This window comes from Anguilla rostrata, chromosome 4 (assembly GCF_018555375.3).
Source record: "Anguilla rostrata isolate EN2019 chromosome 4, ASM1855537v3, whole genome shotgun sequence".
NCBI lineage: Eukaryota > Metazoa > Chordata > Actinopteri > Anguilliformes > Anguillidae > Anguilla > Anguilla rostrata.
In genome coordinates this window covers 62,596,419-62,611,530 of record NC_057936.1, presented here as the reverse complement: position 1 = coordinate 62,611,530, position 15,112 = coordinate 62,596,419, and the positions used below count along the sequence as shown (strand labels likewise).

General features: G+C 50.8%; 1 protein-coding gene across 1 annotated transcript in view; it reads left to right on the top strand.

Moving 5' to 3' along the window:
- The window catches only part of drosha (drosha ribonuclease III), a 67,537-nt gene extending 52,914 nt beyond the window's left edge, over positions 1-14,623 (top strand). Inside the window, exons 29-32 of the mRNA XM_064333752.1 lie at positions 2,862-2,965; positions 7,350-7,442; positions 8,326-8,372; positions 14,079-14,623. Coding sequence (XP_064189822.1) covers positions 2,862-2,965; positions 7,350-7,442; positions 8,326-8,372; positions 14,079-14,209 — 375 coding nt within the window. The 3' untranslated portion in view covers positions 14,210-14,623. The remainder of the gene's footprint in view (positions 1-2,861; positions 2,966-7,349; positions 7,443-8,325; positions 8,373-14,078) is intronic.
- Positions 14,624-15,112: the final 489 nt, after the last annotated feature.

The following is a 15,112-nucleotide window of genomic DNA, read 5'->3' as shown; positions in this document are numbered from 1 at the left end:
CTGTGGGACAGTAAAGGGTTAAAGGTGAGGGTACCTGTATCTCACAGGTTGGGTTCAGTGTGCTGTGGGACAGTAAAGGGTTGAAGGTGAGGGTACTGTACCTGTATCTCACAGGTTGGGTTCAGTAAAGGGTTGAAGGTGAGGCTACTTGTGCTTTATAGTTAAGAGGTAATTTGAGGTGCACGGTGTCCAGAACTCTGTGTTCTCAGTACACCCATGTTCTCAGTTTCTCTCTCTCTCTCTCACACACACACACACACACACACACACACACCGGCCTGGTTCACGGTGTCCCGCTGGCTTGCGGTTGGCGGGTGGGCGGGTCTCCTGTTATGGGGAGGGGGGGTAACGTTTCGGTTTCTCATCTAAACGCGCGGCCTTCTGATCCTCCATCTTCAAGGCCCCTCAAAGCCGTCGGCCGGGCCTCAGAAATGAGCAGGCCGGCCTTTCGCTAAATCCGAGGGGAGCTTCCGGAACGTTCCGCTTCAGTCCGTTATCCCTTAAAGGTGCTCGTTACCCGTCCCCGCCGCTCGGCGGTCTTTAAGCCACGGCTGCTCACCCCGCCGTCCAATCAGACGCCTGGGTCTTCGGGTCTTCGCTGCGGTAGCTTGGGTTAAATACTGGGCTAGGATGATGGGTCCTGCGCTCTGTCCCCTGACCCCCCCTCCGCCCCGGTGGGATTTGGGGCTGCGGGCGGGGCGGGGTGGGGGGCCTTAATCACCTGACCGCAGTGTGGCCTTGCGATCAGACGCTGGTCTGAAGGCTTTCTCTGAGTCGCTCGGCGGTAATGACACGCTGGTCTGGGCCTACCGCGCTGGGGTCTGTGGTTGGCGGTCGGGGAATGGGGGGGGCTGGGGTGGGGGGGACCACCCGCTCTGTACCGCCGGTGGCTTGGAGCGGGCGGTCGGGCGCTTTAATGTGGCGGGGCGAACCCAAACTCCGTGCCACGCCCGCTCCTCCCCGACGTCCCGTTTGAAGATGTCACGCGTACAGCACACGCCTCCACCTCCCCGATTTCAGTCCCCGAAAAACCTTTGGCCTGGTTTGTAATCTACATTCACAATCCACTTTGATGTGGATAAATAATAAAAACCTGTTAGTTTTTTATTTATACTTTTTTTTTTTACTGAATAAATAAAAGGTTATCTCAGCTGAATTATTTTTCGTCAAAAAAAGAATAATTGACAAAAACTGTTCTTGTTTTGAAAATGAAGTGAATGGTATTTTTATTGATGATTCCAACCCTGCCGCTGTCGGGGGGAGGGGCTTGTTCTCAGTTGCGCAACGCCTTTGGCTGCTGAATGCGCTCCAGGAACGGTCCAGAACAGAGTTGTCGGTTGACTGACCCGGCTAAGCAAAGGCTGAATAAAATAATAACAACAACAACACACGCATATATATTTGTCTTTTTGTGTCAGTTTAAATGGACAGGGCTTGGCTGCTTCCTGTTTGATTGCTCTGTGTTTCTGTCGAACACGCGGTGGTGAACCGTGTTTCTCTGTGAGTGGTGGGGGGGGGGGGTGTAAAAGAGCACCGGTCTCTGGGGGGGGGGGGGGGGTTTATTCCATTTGCTCCAGGAGTATATCTGCTGCCCCCGCTGCTCTCTGTAGAAAATTAATAGGAACAGACAGTCGTACATTCAAAGGACTTCTGGTTTCGTAAGGAGGCTGAGTTCCTGCTAATGGAAGTGCTTTTAGGAGTCCCGTTGGCTGGCGGAGACGCAGCGGGGACGGTTCACCTGGGAGGCAGCGGGAGCGCCTCTTTATTTCGGTCCGACCGCCCGTCTTAAGTATCCTGCGATTTGCATTCATCGCGAAAATCCGGAGTGGGGGAGAGAGAGAGAGAGAGAGAGAGAGAGATGGAAGGAAGGAGAGAGAGCTTCCGTGGGTCAAAGCCACTTCTGCTTACAGCTCGTCTAATTTAAGAGATTACTGGGGATGCACAATATCAGAGTCGTGTAGGCATTGGCAAATGACAGTTTAAAACAAACATATCAGTATCGATAACAAGCTATGATTACAGCCGAGACGGACCGATATGATTATGCAACGTTCAGTGAAAACGTTAAGTGCTCAGAAAGTAGCCTCATCACAGGCGTCTGAACCGCCTATTTGTTATTCATTTTTATTTTGCCTTTTTTTGCTAGCCGAGTTCATGAGCAGCTCAGTAGCTATTTAGACCCGTGCTGTCACCCTATAATCTTATAAGGAAGTTCACTGCTCCACCCCACCCATGAACGTGGCTGCAGTTTGCACCAGCGCTGTGGTGTAGAACCGAGAGGCGTCAGCTGACATCAGGCCTGGCGTTTTCGGATTGAGCACACCGAGTGTTCGATGTGTGTTTGTCGTGCGGTGTGTCCTTAGTTACACCGCGCATATGCTTTTGTGTACGACTGCCTCTTTCTGCTGGAAATGTCTCCGACGCATTCCATGCCAGTAACGCGCTGAATTCAACACAACAAACACGGAGGCTACAGCTTGCCTCACGGGTTTTGTACTTGGCAAAGAAAGTGAGTGAATAAATAAAAGCCTGGATGGAATTCTTTTAATTGTGTTGTGTGACTGTGTGTACTGCACTGTGGGAGTGTGTGTGTGTGAGTGTTAGTGTGAATGTATGTACTGCAGTGTGTTAGTGTGCGTGTGTGTGCATGTGTGTGCAAGTGCGTGTGTGTGTGTACAAGCATGTGTGTGTTAGTGTGAGTGTATGTACTGCAGTTTGTGTGTGTGTGTGTGTTAGTGTGAGTGTATGTACTGCAGTTTGTGTGTGTGTGTGCGTGTGTGCGTGCGTGCACTTGTGTGTGTGTGTGTGTGTGTGTACTGTATCCAGTGCGTTTCTCACTCTGGACCCCGTGCTGTGTGCAGGAGTTCATCCTCAATCAGGACTGGAACGACCCGAAGTCCCAGCTGCAGCAGTGCTGCCTCACCCTCCGGACCGAGGGCAAGGAACCAGACATCCCTCTGTACAAGTGAGCTCTGCCACTCTCCCTCTCTCTCTCCTTCACTGTGTCCTTCACTGTGTCCTTCTCTCTCTCCCTCTCTCTCTCCTTCACTGTGTCCTTCCCTCTCTCCTTATCTCTGCCCTTCTCTCTGTTCTCCCTCTCCTTATTTCTGTCCTCTCTCTCCTTCACTGTGTCCTTCCCTCTCTCCTTATCTCTGCCCTTCTCTCTCCTCCTCTCTCTCCTTATTTCTGTTCTTCTCTCTCTCCTTCACTGTGTCCTTCTCTCTCTCCTTTTTTCTGTTCTTCTCTCTCTTCTTCCCTCTGTCCTTCACTCTGTCCTTCTCTGTCTATCCTTATGTCATTCTCTCTCTGCTTCACTCAGTCCTTATCTCTCTCCTTCCCTCTGTCCTTCTCTACCTTATGGTCATTCTCTATCTCTGCTTCACTCAGTCCTTATCTCTCCTTGCCTATGTCCTTCTCTCTCTCTCCTTCCCTTTGTCCTTCTCTCTCTCCTTTCTTTTGTCCTTCTGTCTCACCTCCTCTCAAATTTCACCCACTCTTGTCCAGTTGTTGCACCGTTAACCAAACTCAACTGGTTTCCTGAATTTAAATTTATTGCTGCAATTTTAGGATGCGAAACAAAGAATGGTGGAAATCCACAGCACTTCAAGGCCAGAGTGAACGTCACTGCTTCACACTGATCCTGTGGGCTGTCTAATCACCAGTCATCACGCTGGATTTCAGTTTCTTACCCTTCACACAATGGCAAAGCGCCATTTTAGCTGAAATTTCCAGCGGTCATTCTTAGCCAATAGGCATTCTAACCCCTTGTTTCTTTAGTGCGATGCCGCAGAGCGCCACAAACGATTTCTGCTTTCCACGGCGACGGCAGGAAGCGCGGGCGAGACCTCATTTCCCCTGCCCGTTCCCTCTGTCGTATTAATTGGGCGTGCGCACCGTGTTGTTTCATACCCTGTACTTCTTCGTGCTCGTTTTGGACGTCCTCCCTCCTGCCCTCCTTATCATAAATGTTTCCCATCTGGCCGAACGTTACGCTCCGTGTCTCTCATTGCATCTCTTCTTTCTTTCGCTCTCTATTTCTTTTCCCCTGTTTTAAAAAAAAAAAATATATATATATTTTTTAGTTTTTATTTTTCTTCCTCTGACCGTGACCATGACCATCTCCCCCCCCGCCCCCCCCCTCCACTCTCTGCCACTCTTGTCTCTTGTTTTTTTTTTTCTGAATAACATCGCGGTCGGCCAAAGACATCTGTCGTGCTGACAAATAAGCGTTTAGAAGAAGGAGAAGGAGAAGGAGAAGGAGAAGCAGCAGCGGGGCCCGGTGTCATTTATTTCCACAGAGTTCAGGGAGCAAGTTTCATTTCATAAAGCGCTGCCGGGGTTTCGGACGGCGGAATTGGCATCTCCATGGCAACGGCGCGAGCGAGAGGGGCGCGGGGTTGATGGAACGCGGGGTCGGTAATTGGATTGTGGGAGGGACACACGCTTCTCAATCCTGAGGCGTCCTATTAGGCGGTGGGCTGGGGTGGTGGGGGGGGGGTCGAGCGGCCCTCTGCGGACGCTGGCGGGGGACGCGCGGGGTTTTCGAGGGTTACCTCGGGGTTCTGCGTTCCTGTTTGTTCTCACGCCGCCGCGTCCTCCCGCTTCTGAAACGCCCGTCGGGCTCTGTCTCGGGCGTGATTATCGTTCGTTTTTTCTCTTTTCTGGCGACCAGGCCGCTGGCCGGGGTCGACCCTGCGGGTTCACTCAGACGCGCGTGACGGGATTCAGCCCGCGCTTCACCTCCCGTTAGACTGCGTTCGTTTCGCGGGAGCGAGCGTAAGAGAACGCACGTGCACCCGCCAGAGCTACAGGAGCAGGTACGCGGTTACACACAGACCAGCGAGCTCGTTTGCAGCACCGCTGAAGCGCTTCGTTTGGGTTCACTGGGCCCACCTAGCGCCATGATACAGATCATTAATGCGCACGGATCGCTTCTGCAACAGGATATAGGGAAAAATAAAAGAGCCATAAAAAGTAATATATAATAACCTGCCGTAGTAAACTGAACTAACTGCATTAGAGGGGCATTTTGGGAGGGGGGCCAGGGAGGGGCCTGCGATGCAGTCACTGGTCTGCTGGGAAAAGACCCCGTTGCCGAGCGACCGGCGTCCTCCTTCGACCCCCCGTCTCGGTGCTCAGTGTCCCGGGCTCCGCCTCCTCGGGGCAGAGGGCCTTCTCCGCGGGCCGCGTGCTCGCGCATCCATCTCGGAGATGAGGGAGTTCAGAGGTCGAGACGCTCCCCAAAGGGCCAGCGCCTCAGTTGGGCTGCAGTAGGCGCGGGGCGTTTATCGATTCGCTTTATTTACCCCAAACTCCATTTGGTGCGTCTCCTCCCCCCCCGCGCCTCCCCCCGCCCCTGACCTGGGGGTCGCTCCCATGTCAGCCGCTCGGCTCACGCAGCTCCCAGTTTTCACTCGCCCTCTATTTTTTTTTTTGGCCGGTTGCCTGAGTTCAGAGGGACAGTCCCATACGCGCCTCAGCTGGCGCTGGCACAGGCGCTGGAAGCTTCCCCTGTCCTGTCCCGTCCCGTCCCGTCCCGTTTGGGGGTCCCGCTATCTCTGCTAGTAGCGCTTTTCCTTTTCCTGTTCCCGTGCCGCTAACATCGCCGGGGTTTTGTAGCCTCTTCGTTTATTTATGCGTTTGTTTACCCTTCCCGTGCGGCTCTCGTCGGGGCGACGCGGAGTTCCTCACTTATTCATGTGGCCGACGCCGTTAGCCAGAGCGACTAACAGCGAAGTGACAGGACGCTTTAAACACGTAGCACACGTCCGGGGAATCGGGACGAAGAGGAGCAGCGACAGCCCGCCGGACCCCGGGGCATGTTACCGAGCCTCTGACGACACAGTGTCCCTGCTCCTCCCAGGTCTGAAGAAGGATTCTGGGAAATTAAGTTTTTTTTTTGTGAAGGGACCAAACATCTCTCTCACAGACAGTGTAGACCATGTGAGCATCAGGGCTCGTTTAGCATGTACTATGTTATCCATGTAGAGACGGCCTTGTTTCTGGACTCACTGCTGTTAATCAACCAACCAGTCAGTCATTTAAAAAGTGTTTACTATCTTGTCTAGAGGAAGTGAGTAGAAACCAGATACAGCTCCAATACAGAAGCGACACACAGACCAACACTGATGTGCAGTAGTAGAAACAGCAGTGAAGAGCGTCAGTTATGTTGAGTGTGAGTCAGCAGTAGTCTGAGCTGAGTGTGCAGGTTTGAGTTGGTGACAGAGTGGAGTGGTGGTTGTGTGCTTTAAAAAAAATTTTTTATTCGCTGTAGGATTAAAGCCCCGGGGCGTGGCTCCTGGGGTGTGCTCATTACCGCTCACCATGGTAACGGGAGCGTACGCGAGGGCGAGGGCGTGGAGGTCGGCGCGGGGTTCCGTCTCGTCCAGCCTCCCGCCTGATGTCGGGGTGGTGGCGGTTCGGGGGGTCTGACAGCGGCGTGGGAACAGCGCGCTCCCGCCTCCGGTCGAGGTCTCCGGTCGAGAGGACCGAGGTCCTCAAGGGTGCGAGGGTGCGTTTTGGCGGGGTTACGTGTGGCGTAGCCGGCCGGGGTCGCTGGGCAGGTCCCTCCCCCCCAAACACGCGTGCGTTTGGCTTCTCTCCGTTCCGTTACGCACCCGGAGAGAAAAAGACGGTTCAATAATTAATCGCCCCCCGCCGCAAATGACCCCACCGGCTCGTTAAAAATGCACACAAACCACAAAACGAGTAAACTGCGCGTTAATTATGCAGGCCGTCCGCCGCTTGGCGTGCCGCGCCGTGTTTATGCAAATGTGGCGATTTGGGGAAAAAAGGCTGGTGTTTGTCTTCCCCCCCCCCCGAAAATGTCATGTGCGATAAAAAAACGCGTGTTTACAGATCTGATCCCAAACCAGCGGGGACGTGTACTTCACCCCCCCCTGTCCCTTATGGGACGGCGGTGCCCGCCGGTGCTCAGTCCCGTTTATTTTTTTTTTCCCAAAATAACGAACCCTCCCCGGACTCGGAAGCCCTCACGCTCTACTTGATTTGGTTGCTGTCTGCTTCCTTGCCCCCCTAAAAAATTTTTTAAAAACCGAGCCGGTGAATAAAATTGAAGTCAGAATCTGGCTCTCCCTGACTGGCCCTGGACAGACTCCCGTTCCCTCCGAAAGCACTGTGCCACGCCCGTGTGTTACCGTGAGGATTCCTGCTCCATGGATTAACTCTTATTTTTATTTTTATTTTTACCCGGTGGAAATCCTTTTCGAGTGGCTCCCTGTTCACCTGGAGGCCTCGATGTGCCCTGATGTGCTTTATTTGTTTATCCGTTTCTCTCCTTTTTTTTCCCCCTCTCTCTTCCGTTTCTTCTTCTTCTTTCTCGCTCGCAGGACCCTGCAGACGGTGGGCCCGTCCCACGCCAGGACCTACACCGTGGCCGTCTACTTCAAAGGGACAAGGATCGGCTGCGGGAAAGGCCCCAGGTGGGTACGGGGGGCGCGGGCGGCGCGTCGCCACGGAAACGGGGGTTTTCGAACCCGGGTTCCGCGGGAGAGCCGGGCCCCGGCCGGGCGTGTCGCGCGAGCTCGGTAACCACGGCGATGAGGAGCAGGAAAAGAACGCGGCTCACGTTTTTTATTTTTTTTATTTTTTATTTTTTTAAGGCCCTGTGATCGTTTCTTTGATTCACGTTCCGGTACATCCCGGGATTTAAAAGCCATGAATTAATAAGAGGAAACGAAGGAGGCGTAGCAGCGCTAAGTGGTTTGCTGGGCCACCCCTGTCTCTGCCTTTGTAGTGTCAGTCTGAAGAGAGGGAGCGATATGAGCTCAGGTACAGCCCGCTGCTCTGAGACTGGGGTGGGGTGGGGTGGGGTGGGAGGGGGGGGATAAAGCTTCCTGAAAAAAAAAGTATCAAAAATAAAAAAGAAAACAATCCATTGAAATACATCAAACCTCGTAGCGTTTAAATCTCTTTTACCTGGCCCTGCTTGAGAGCGCTTTCACGGGCATTAAGCTGCTGATAAGTTTGTCCCTTTTAAAAAGGCGTTTTTCGCGGCTATCTGTTTTGCGTACTCGGCGAGCCTAAGCTCCTCGGCGGTAAACACGGGATGCATAATGCATGCGGCGCCGAGGCGTCGAGGAAGAGCGTGCGCATGGTCTTCCTCCGGCTTACCTCTGCAGATGCGTCCGCGCGCGTTTCGCCCGTTCCCGATTCGTGCAAATTGCTTTTTTGAAAACGTTCTTATTTAATCCTCCCAGTCCCAAGTCTCATTTCGTACCGCAATGCAAACGAGATGTTTCTGAATACACAAAAAACGTGAAATTATAATAAAGAATAACTTGTTCTTTTCTCTTTTGGAACCAGCATTCAGCAAGCGGAAATGGGAGCTGCCATGGACGCACTGCAGAAGTGTAAGTTGCTTATGGAGAGAATAATCTCTCTTTTCACATTCATGTCTGTCTGTCTGCATGTGCGTGTGTGTGCATGTGTGGCAGAAGTCCTGACAGTGTGTGAGCGTGTGTGTGTATGAATGTTCAAGCATTGGTGGTGTGTGTGTGCTGTGGTGTGTGTGAGTGTGTGTGTGTGTATGTCCCTCCCTCGTTTTAAAGTTGTGAAACCGTCTCTGGAGAATGTGCTGTGCTACTGTTCCTGGTTGCCCTGGAGTTAAGAACACAGCCTTTTACACCAGCACAGGCTCATAAAATGCTTTGATTGGTTATTTGCTTTCTGGACACAGCAAGGGAACACAGTCAAAGGGAACTCTGTAGATCAGGGGTCCTCAATCTTATCCAGAAAGGGCCGGTGTGGGTGCAGGCTTTCATTCCAACCAAGCAGTTACGCACCTGATTCTACGAATCAAGCGCTAGCGTCTTTGCTAAGGACCTTGATTAGTGGAATCAGGTGTGATACTGCTCGGTTGGAATGAAAGCCTGCACCCACACCGGCCCTTTCTGGATAAGATTGAGGACCCCTGCTGTAGGTGGTTGTTTAAATTCTATTGAGTCCCCTCTACATTGCTCCATTCCCATTGGCTGTTCCACACCTCCGCAATCATAATTTTTTTTTTTTTTAAAAAAGGTTATTCATTCTGTACTTGCCTGGATGGGAAAATTTGAGGGCAGATTAACAAGCTTCCGAATTCTGGGGACGAAACGCGGAGACTCCTCGGCCCGGCGTTTCCGCAGCGTCGTTTTAACGTCTTCGGGTTCGAGCGGCGTTTTTCTGAGCACCATCGGCACTCCGATTTGTCCCCATTAACCCCGCGCCGCCGCGCCGCCGCGAAAACTAATTACAGACCGCAGAAGCCGAGCCTGGGCTGCATTTGGGCCCGGTTAACAAGCCATTATAAATAAAGAACACGCCGGCGTCGGATCCGTCCCGCGAACCCGTGACAGGCCGGGGGGGGGGGGGGGGGGGTTCCAATTAATTTCATGCCAAATGAGTTTGCGCCCCCCTTTTGCAGTGCCGGACGGGTCCGTCTGCGTAAATCTCCCGACTAACCGCTTTTTAGCCCCCCCCCCCCCCCCCCCCCACAAAAAAAGCACATCTCTTTCGTTCCTTTCAGGCTAAACCCCCCCCCCCCCCTAACCCCGCCCCCTTACCCAGCGCCCTTTTAATATATGTATTTTCCCGGGTAAACAGACGTCGGCGTGATTGATTGATGCTCGCTGCTTGTAAATGAGCGTTTCCTCTTCATAAATTGCCGTTTGGTGTGACTAGATTAGCGGTGCCTGCCGAAAAGGTCAGCTCGTCTGAAGCCATCCATCACCGCGGCCGCGGCTCATTAGAGATGGATCTGGGTTACGGGCCGCGCGATTTTCCAAAATAAATAAAGAGGGGGAATCTCCCAGGGCCTGCCGTCGACGTGCCAGCGAAACTCCCGCCTTCGGAAAAATAACGGAAGCGAAAAATCTAAATGATTATTTTCATAAAAAATGTTTTTTTTTTTTTTTCTGTCACGACGGCTCCGTGGTTCCTGGCTGGACCGTGACTTGGCCAGGTGACTGATGGGTAATAATGTGGCATTTGTGGTTCAGCTGGTTGGGAAAGTGCGTGTGTGTGAGAGAGCCCATGTGTGTGCGCACCTGTGTGTGTGTGTGTGCGAGAGAGCCCATGTGTGTGCGCACCTGTGTGTGTGTGTGTGTGTGCGAGAGAGAGGGAGAGGGATCTGTGTGTGTGCATGCACACGTGTGTGTGTGAGTCCTGTGTGTCTGTGTGTGAAAGAGGGATCCGTGTGTGAGAGAGAGATCTGTGAAAGAGAAATCGGTGTGTGATAGAGATATTTGAGCAAGATCTCTGTGTGAGAGATCTGAGAGATAGAGGTTGTGTGTGTGAGAGAGAGATCTGTAAAAGAGAGATCTGTGAGAGTGAGATCTATGAGAGAGAGATCTGTGAGAGAGTGAGAGATCTGTGAGAGAAAGAGAGGTTATGTGTGAGAGATCTGTTTGAGAGATCGGTGTGTGTGTGTGAGTGAGGGAGATCTGTAAAAGAGAGATCTGTGAGAGAGAGAGAGGTTGTGTGTGTGAGAGATCTGTGAGAGAGAGAGGTTGTGTGTGTGAGAGATCTGTGAGAGAGTGAGAGATCTATGAGAGAGAGATCTGTGAGAGAGAGAGAGAGGTTGTGTGTGAGATCTGTGAGAGAGTGAGAGATCTGTGAAAGAGATCTGTGAGAGAGAGAGAGATCTATGAGAGAGAGATCTGTGAGAGAGAGAGAGGTTGTGTGTGTGAGAGATCTGTGAGAGAGTGAGGTCTGTATTTGCAGTTGTGGTTGTTGGGGTTCTTTTCATCGTGGCTCAGAGGCCTCCCTGAAGAGTGTTTCTTTGTTTATCTCTTTGTTTATATATTTATTTATGAGAATGAATTGCGTTGGGTTTTATGGGAGCGTCTCTGGTGAGCCGTCCTCTGCGTCTCTTTCTGCTCTGAATAAAAAGTCATTTTCTTTACGGGTGTGGGGGGGTGCATCGCCTGAGGAGGGGCGGGGGGGAGGAGGGAGTGGAGGGGGGTGGGGGCGGCTGTTTAACAGCTCCGCAGCCCTGAGCAACCGTTAGCACGTTAGCGCGTTCGCAGCGCCGCCGCGGGCTCCGGCTGCAGCCCCCTGCCCGTTTTAATATTTCATCGCGGCCCTGATCCTCCGAACCCGTTTTCCGACGGCCGCGGGATGAAACGCGCGGAGGTCGCACCTCGTGAGGCGCTAGGCTAAAAACCAACTTCCTCCCTCGCCCTCCGGACGCTCGCCCGGAGACCCCCTATCGGCGGGTTCGGCTCGGGCGAAAGCGCTCTCCGCGGCGCGGCTCGCGCCCCATCAATTATGCAGCAGAAGAGCGAAGCGTTCAGCGCAGCAAAGCAGCGCTTGAACCCGCTGAGCTGAGCGCTCGGCCCCGGGCCCTGCCCGGTCCTGCCGCCCGTTCATCCGCCTCTCCGTTTGGTTTCAGGCTCCGAAGTTAGCTGCGTCTTTTTTTTAGCACGAAAAGAAAACGTAACTGAAAACATGATAATGGAATAAAACAACGGCAGTAGTGATGTATTTAAACGTGTAGGCGGATAGAACTGGAGGTGCTGGAGGTTTTTTTTTTTTTTTTCCCGGAAATCGTTTTAAAAATAGAATGCTGATGTAATACAGTGTAATATGACGATGATTATCTGTGAAGATGGTCCAGCGGTCCCGGGGAGAACACGCCGTCGCTGGCTTCGCTCCGCGTCCTTCGCCGTGTTCTAGAGGACGTCGGGGCGCCCCGCGGGCTAGCGGGACCCTTCGTGTGCCCGAAGGGTGGAGAGAAAGAGGGGGAGAGAGGGAGGGATAAGGGGAGAGAGAGAGAGAAAGAGAGAAGGGGGGGGTGGGGGAAGAGGGAGGGTAGCCATGGGGCATGGATTAGTCTTTATGAAATAGCCGCCGTGTTGGCGGCCTCCAGTCCGGATGGAGGGAGAGAGGGATGGAGAGAGGGAGGGAGGGAGAGAGAGAGGGAGAGAGCGGCCTTTCAGCGCGCTCTGTGGCAGGACCAGCGCCCTCGCGGCTCTGGCGCAACGCTGGAAATACAAGCCTCCCGCGTCGCCCGGGCCGCGCGTTACCATGGACACGCCCGTACAAGCCAAACGCTCCGGCGCTCTGAAATAATGCCGCAGACGGACACCCGCGCGCTCGCATCGAATCCCTCGCCCCTAAACAAAAGACCGTCCGGCTAAGCTCGTTAGCATAGCTTCCGCTGCTCCGTACGCAAAACTGCAAGCTGCAGAAGGATTTTATTCACGTTGCCACTCTCAGATAATGCTATGCGGCGCTGTGCTGTGAAATAGGCGCGGTACGATGTGGTATATTACATTTCTGTAGAGAACATGGCTCCACCGTCGGACTCATCCGCACGTTTGTTGGATGAGTTGGATTCAGATGAATGTTGGAGACTTATTAAAATGGAATTATGCCACAATATGTTGTAGGGAAAAAAAAAATCTATATTTGAAAATGTGATAAATATTTTTCACAGCGGTGTATTTAAAATAAAAATAAGTTATTGCAATATCTGAAAGTCTGGAAGAATAAGAAGAAACATGCTCAACTCAATAAAATACCTGGGCACTGGATCCAGGAGAGCACACCTGAATAGAACAATGGGATGCTGCCAGTACTTTAGCAATATTTCATAATTTCTTCTTTATTGCCTCATGAATACGGTGCGCCCAAATCCTTCCCCGCTCGCCTTCCTCAGTGTGCCAGACCGTGTCGGGAAAAATTAGAGACTAAAAATCTTTTTTTTTTTTTTATGGACACAATGCAGTTGAACATAAAATCTGAACCTGAGTTAGCCATGTTAAGCCCTCAATAATGGTGCCAGATATCTGGAAGGTCTAATAATGTGTATATTTCCCCATAAATAAGTGCTGCAGTATATGCATAATATAGGTTTCATTTCCGTATATTTTCAGTGTGTACATTCAACTGGGTGCAAAAGAAAAAAAACACCATGTAAACTCGTAAAGACTTTTATCTATGTTTTGATTAGGCCTTCTGATGATTGGTGTTTGGACCTTCTGCGATGCCTTTGTGTGAGTGTGTGTGTGTGTGTGTGTGTGCGCGTGCGTGCCCGTGTGTTTTAATTGAAATAATAGATTTAAATGAATATTTAATTGAAATAATAGACTTTTGTTAACGGTGATCCTTGTGCAGAGCTTATCAGATATTTTTTTTTCTTTTGTGCCTGAAACCAATCATTTTTTTTTGATATGATAATTATAATTGTGATAATATCTCGGCAAGCTTAGACAAGGTCTATATTAATTTAATATGTAACATAGCATCAGTTAAAAAAAAAAGAAATTAAATATACCTGAAAGATTATTCAGATACTTTTGAAATAATAATTCAGTGAATATATTTGTACTTTCATTCAAGGAAGCTAAATGGAATTTTTTTTCATTAACAGTAATCATATGCATTACATGATTTCCATCAGTTGACCTCAGGACATAAGTGAGCTGGTGGGGTGTGGCGATGAGGACACACCGGCATTGTGCTTGGCTGCATAATGCTCCATTTTGCTTTGCGATGATATGGATATGATCATAAGCTTGAATCTCAAATGTGGGGGGGTGGCAGTGTGGCGTAGTGGTTAGGGGAACTGGCCTTGTAACTTCGAGGTTGCCAGTTTGACTCCCAAATGAGGTGTTGTCATTGCACCCTTTTTCAATTACAGGGCACTATCTCCGAATGGCCTCGGCATGTAAGAATGTAAGCTGTGGAAATTGTTCTTGAAGAGTAAAACGTAGCGGTGTAAATATTTTGCGGTTTGGAGCTTAGCGGCGTCTCTCCCAGCGGTGTTTAAAGTGTCCCGTCCCTCGACCCTTTCTGCGGCCGAGCCACAGTCCCCACCGCGGCCAGTCGAAGAAAGGCTGACGTCTGCTGTGATCTGACATTGCTTGCTCTCTCTCGCTCTCTCTCTCTCTCTCTCTCTCTCTCTCTCTCTCTCTCTCTCTCTCTCTCTCTCTCTCTCTCTCTCTCTCTCTCTCTCTCTCTCTCTCTCTCTGTCCCTCTCTCTCTCTCTCTCTCTCTCTCTCTCTCTCTCTCTCTCTCTCCCTCTCTCTCTCTCTCTCTCTCTCTCTCTCTCTCTCTCTCTCTTTCTCTCACAGATAACTTCCCACAGATGGCTCATCAGAAGCGCTTCATCGAGCGGAAGTACCGGCAGGAGCTGAGAGAGATGCGCCGAGAGAGGGAAAGGTTGGAGAAGGAGAGTGACGAGACGGAGGACAGCAGGAAGTGACAAACAGAGGCCCCCAGGCCACACCCCCCCCCATCCTAATCATGACCTCTGACCCAGCAATGGAGCACCCAAAATAAGGGGTGGAGCTAGCACACACGCGGTGATGTGACCCAATCTTCATTGTGTTGTGTAGTAGAGAGGATTGGAACCCATGATGGGGTCCTTGAAACTTGCTGTGTCGTAACTAATTTTGCTTGTGGGGAATGCAGCTGTGAGAGAGCAAAGTATTCTGGGAAATGTAGTTGGATGAGGCTCTGTTTGCTGCCGGATCCTCTTTCAGCCATTTGTTTTAATGCGTCAGTTTGCAGCCTTTACTCTATTATGTTTTTATGTGCCCCTCTTTAGTATTTAAATTAAACTATTGATGAAGTAGCTTTTTAATGAAACGATGATAATAAAAAAGTGTTTTATTGATTTCCGTGCAGCCGTTGTTTTCCCACAAACAAGGGTTTGTATTTTGTATTGCAGTCCCATCACAGTGGTGTTTCTTATTTATTTTTTAATTAGTAGTTTTTTGATACTGTAATTCTTATCAGAGGTTATCTTTAGAGATAATTGAGTTATACTCAATTGTACTGAATGGAGTCCATGTTCTTCATGGTCTTTTATGAAGCCTCTTTTAATCAGATACTACAGCTGTTTTAAGGTGTGCCTCTCCGTCTGTTAAACCTCACTGTATTTTCAGGTGTTCATTAACGGAGAAACGGAGAAAACGGTAAACATCAACCAGCCATGAATTAAAACGCGTCTCATAACGACGAGGAGGGAAAACAGGATAATACAATTCGGTTACAATTAATATCATCTAAAATGTCACCATCTGCCTCACAGCTGCTCTTTCTCAAACAATTATGGATTTTCCCCTTTCTTTTTCGCTCCAAAGAAAGTCCTTCTACCGGTCTA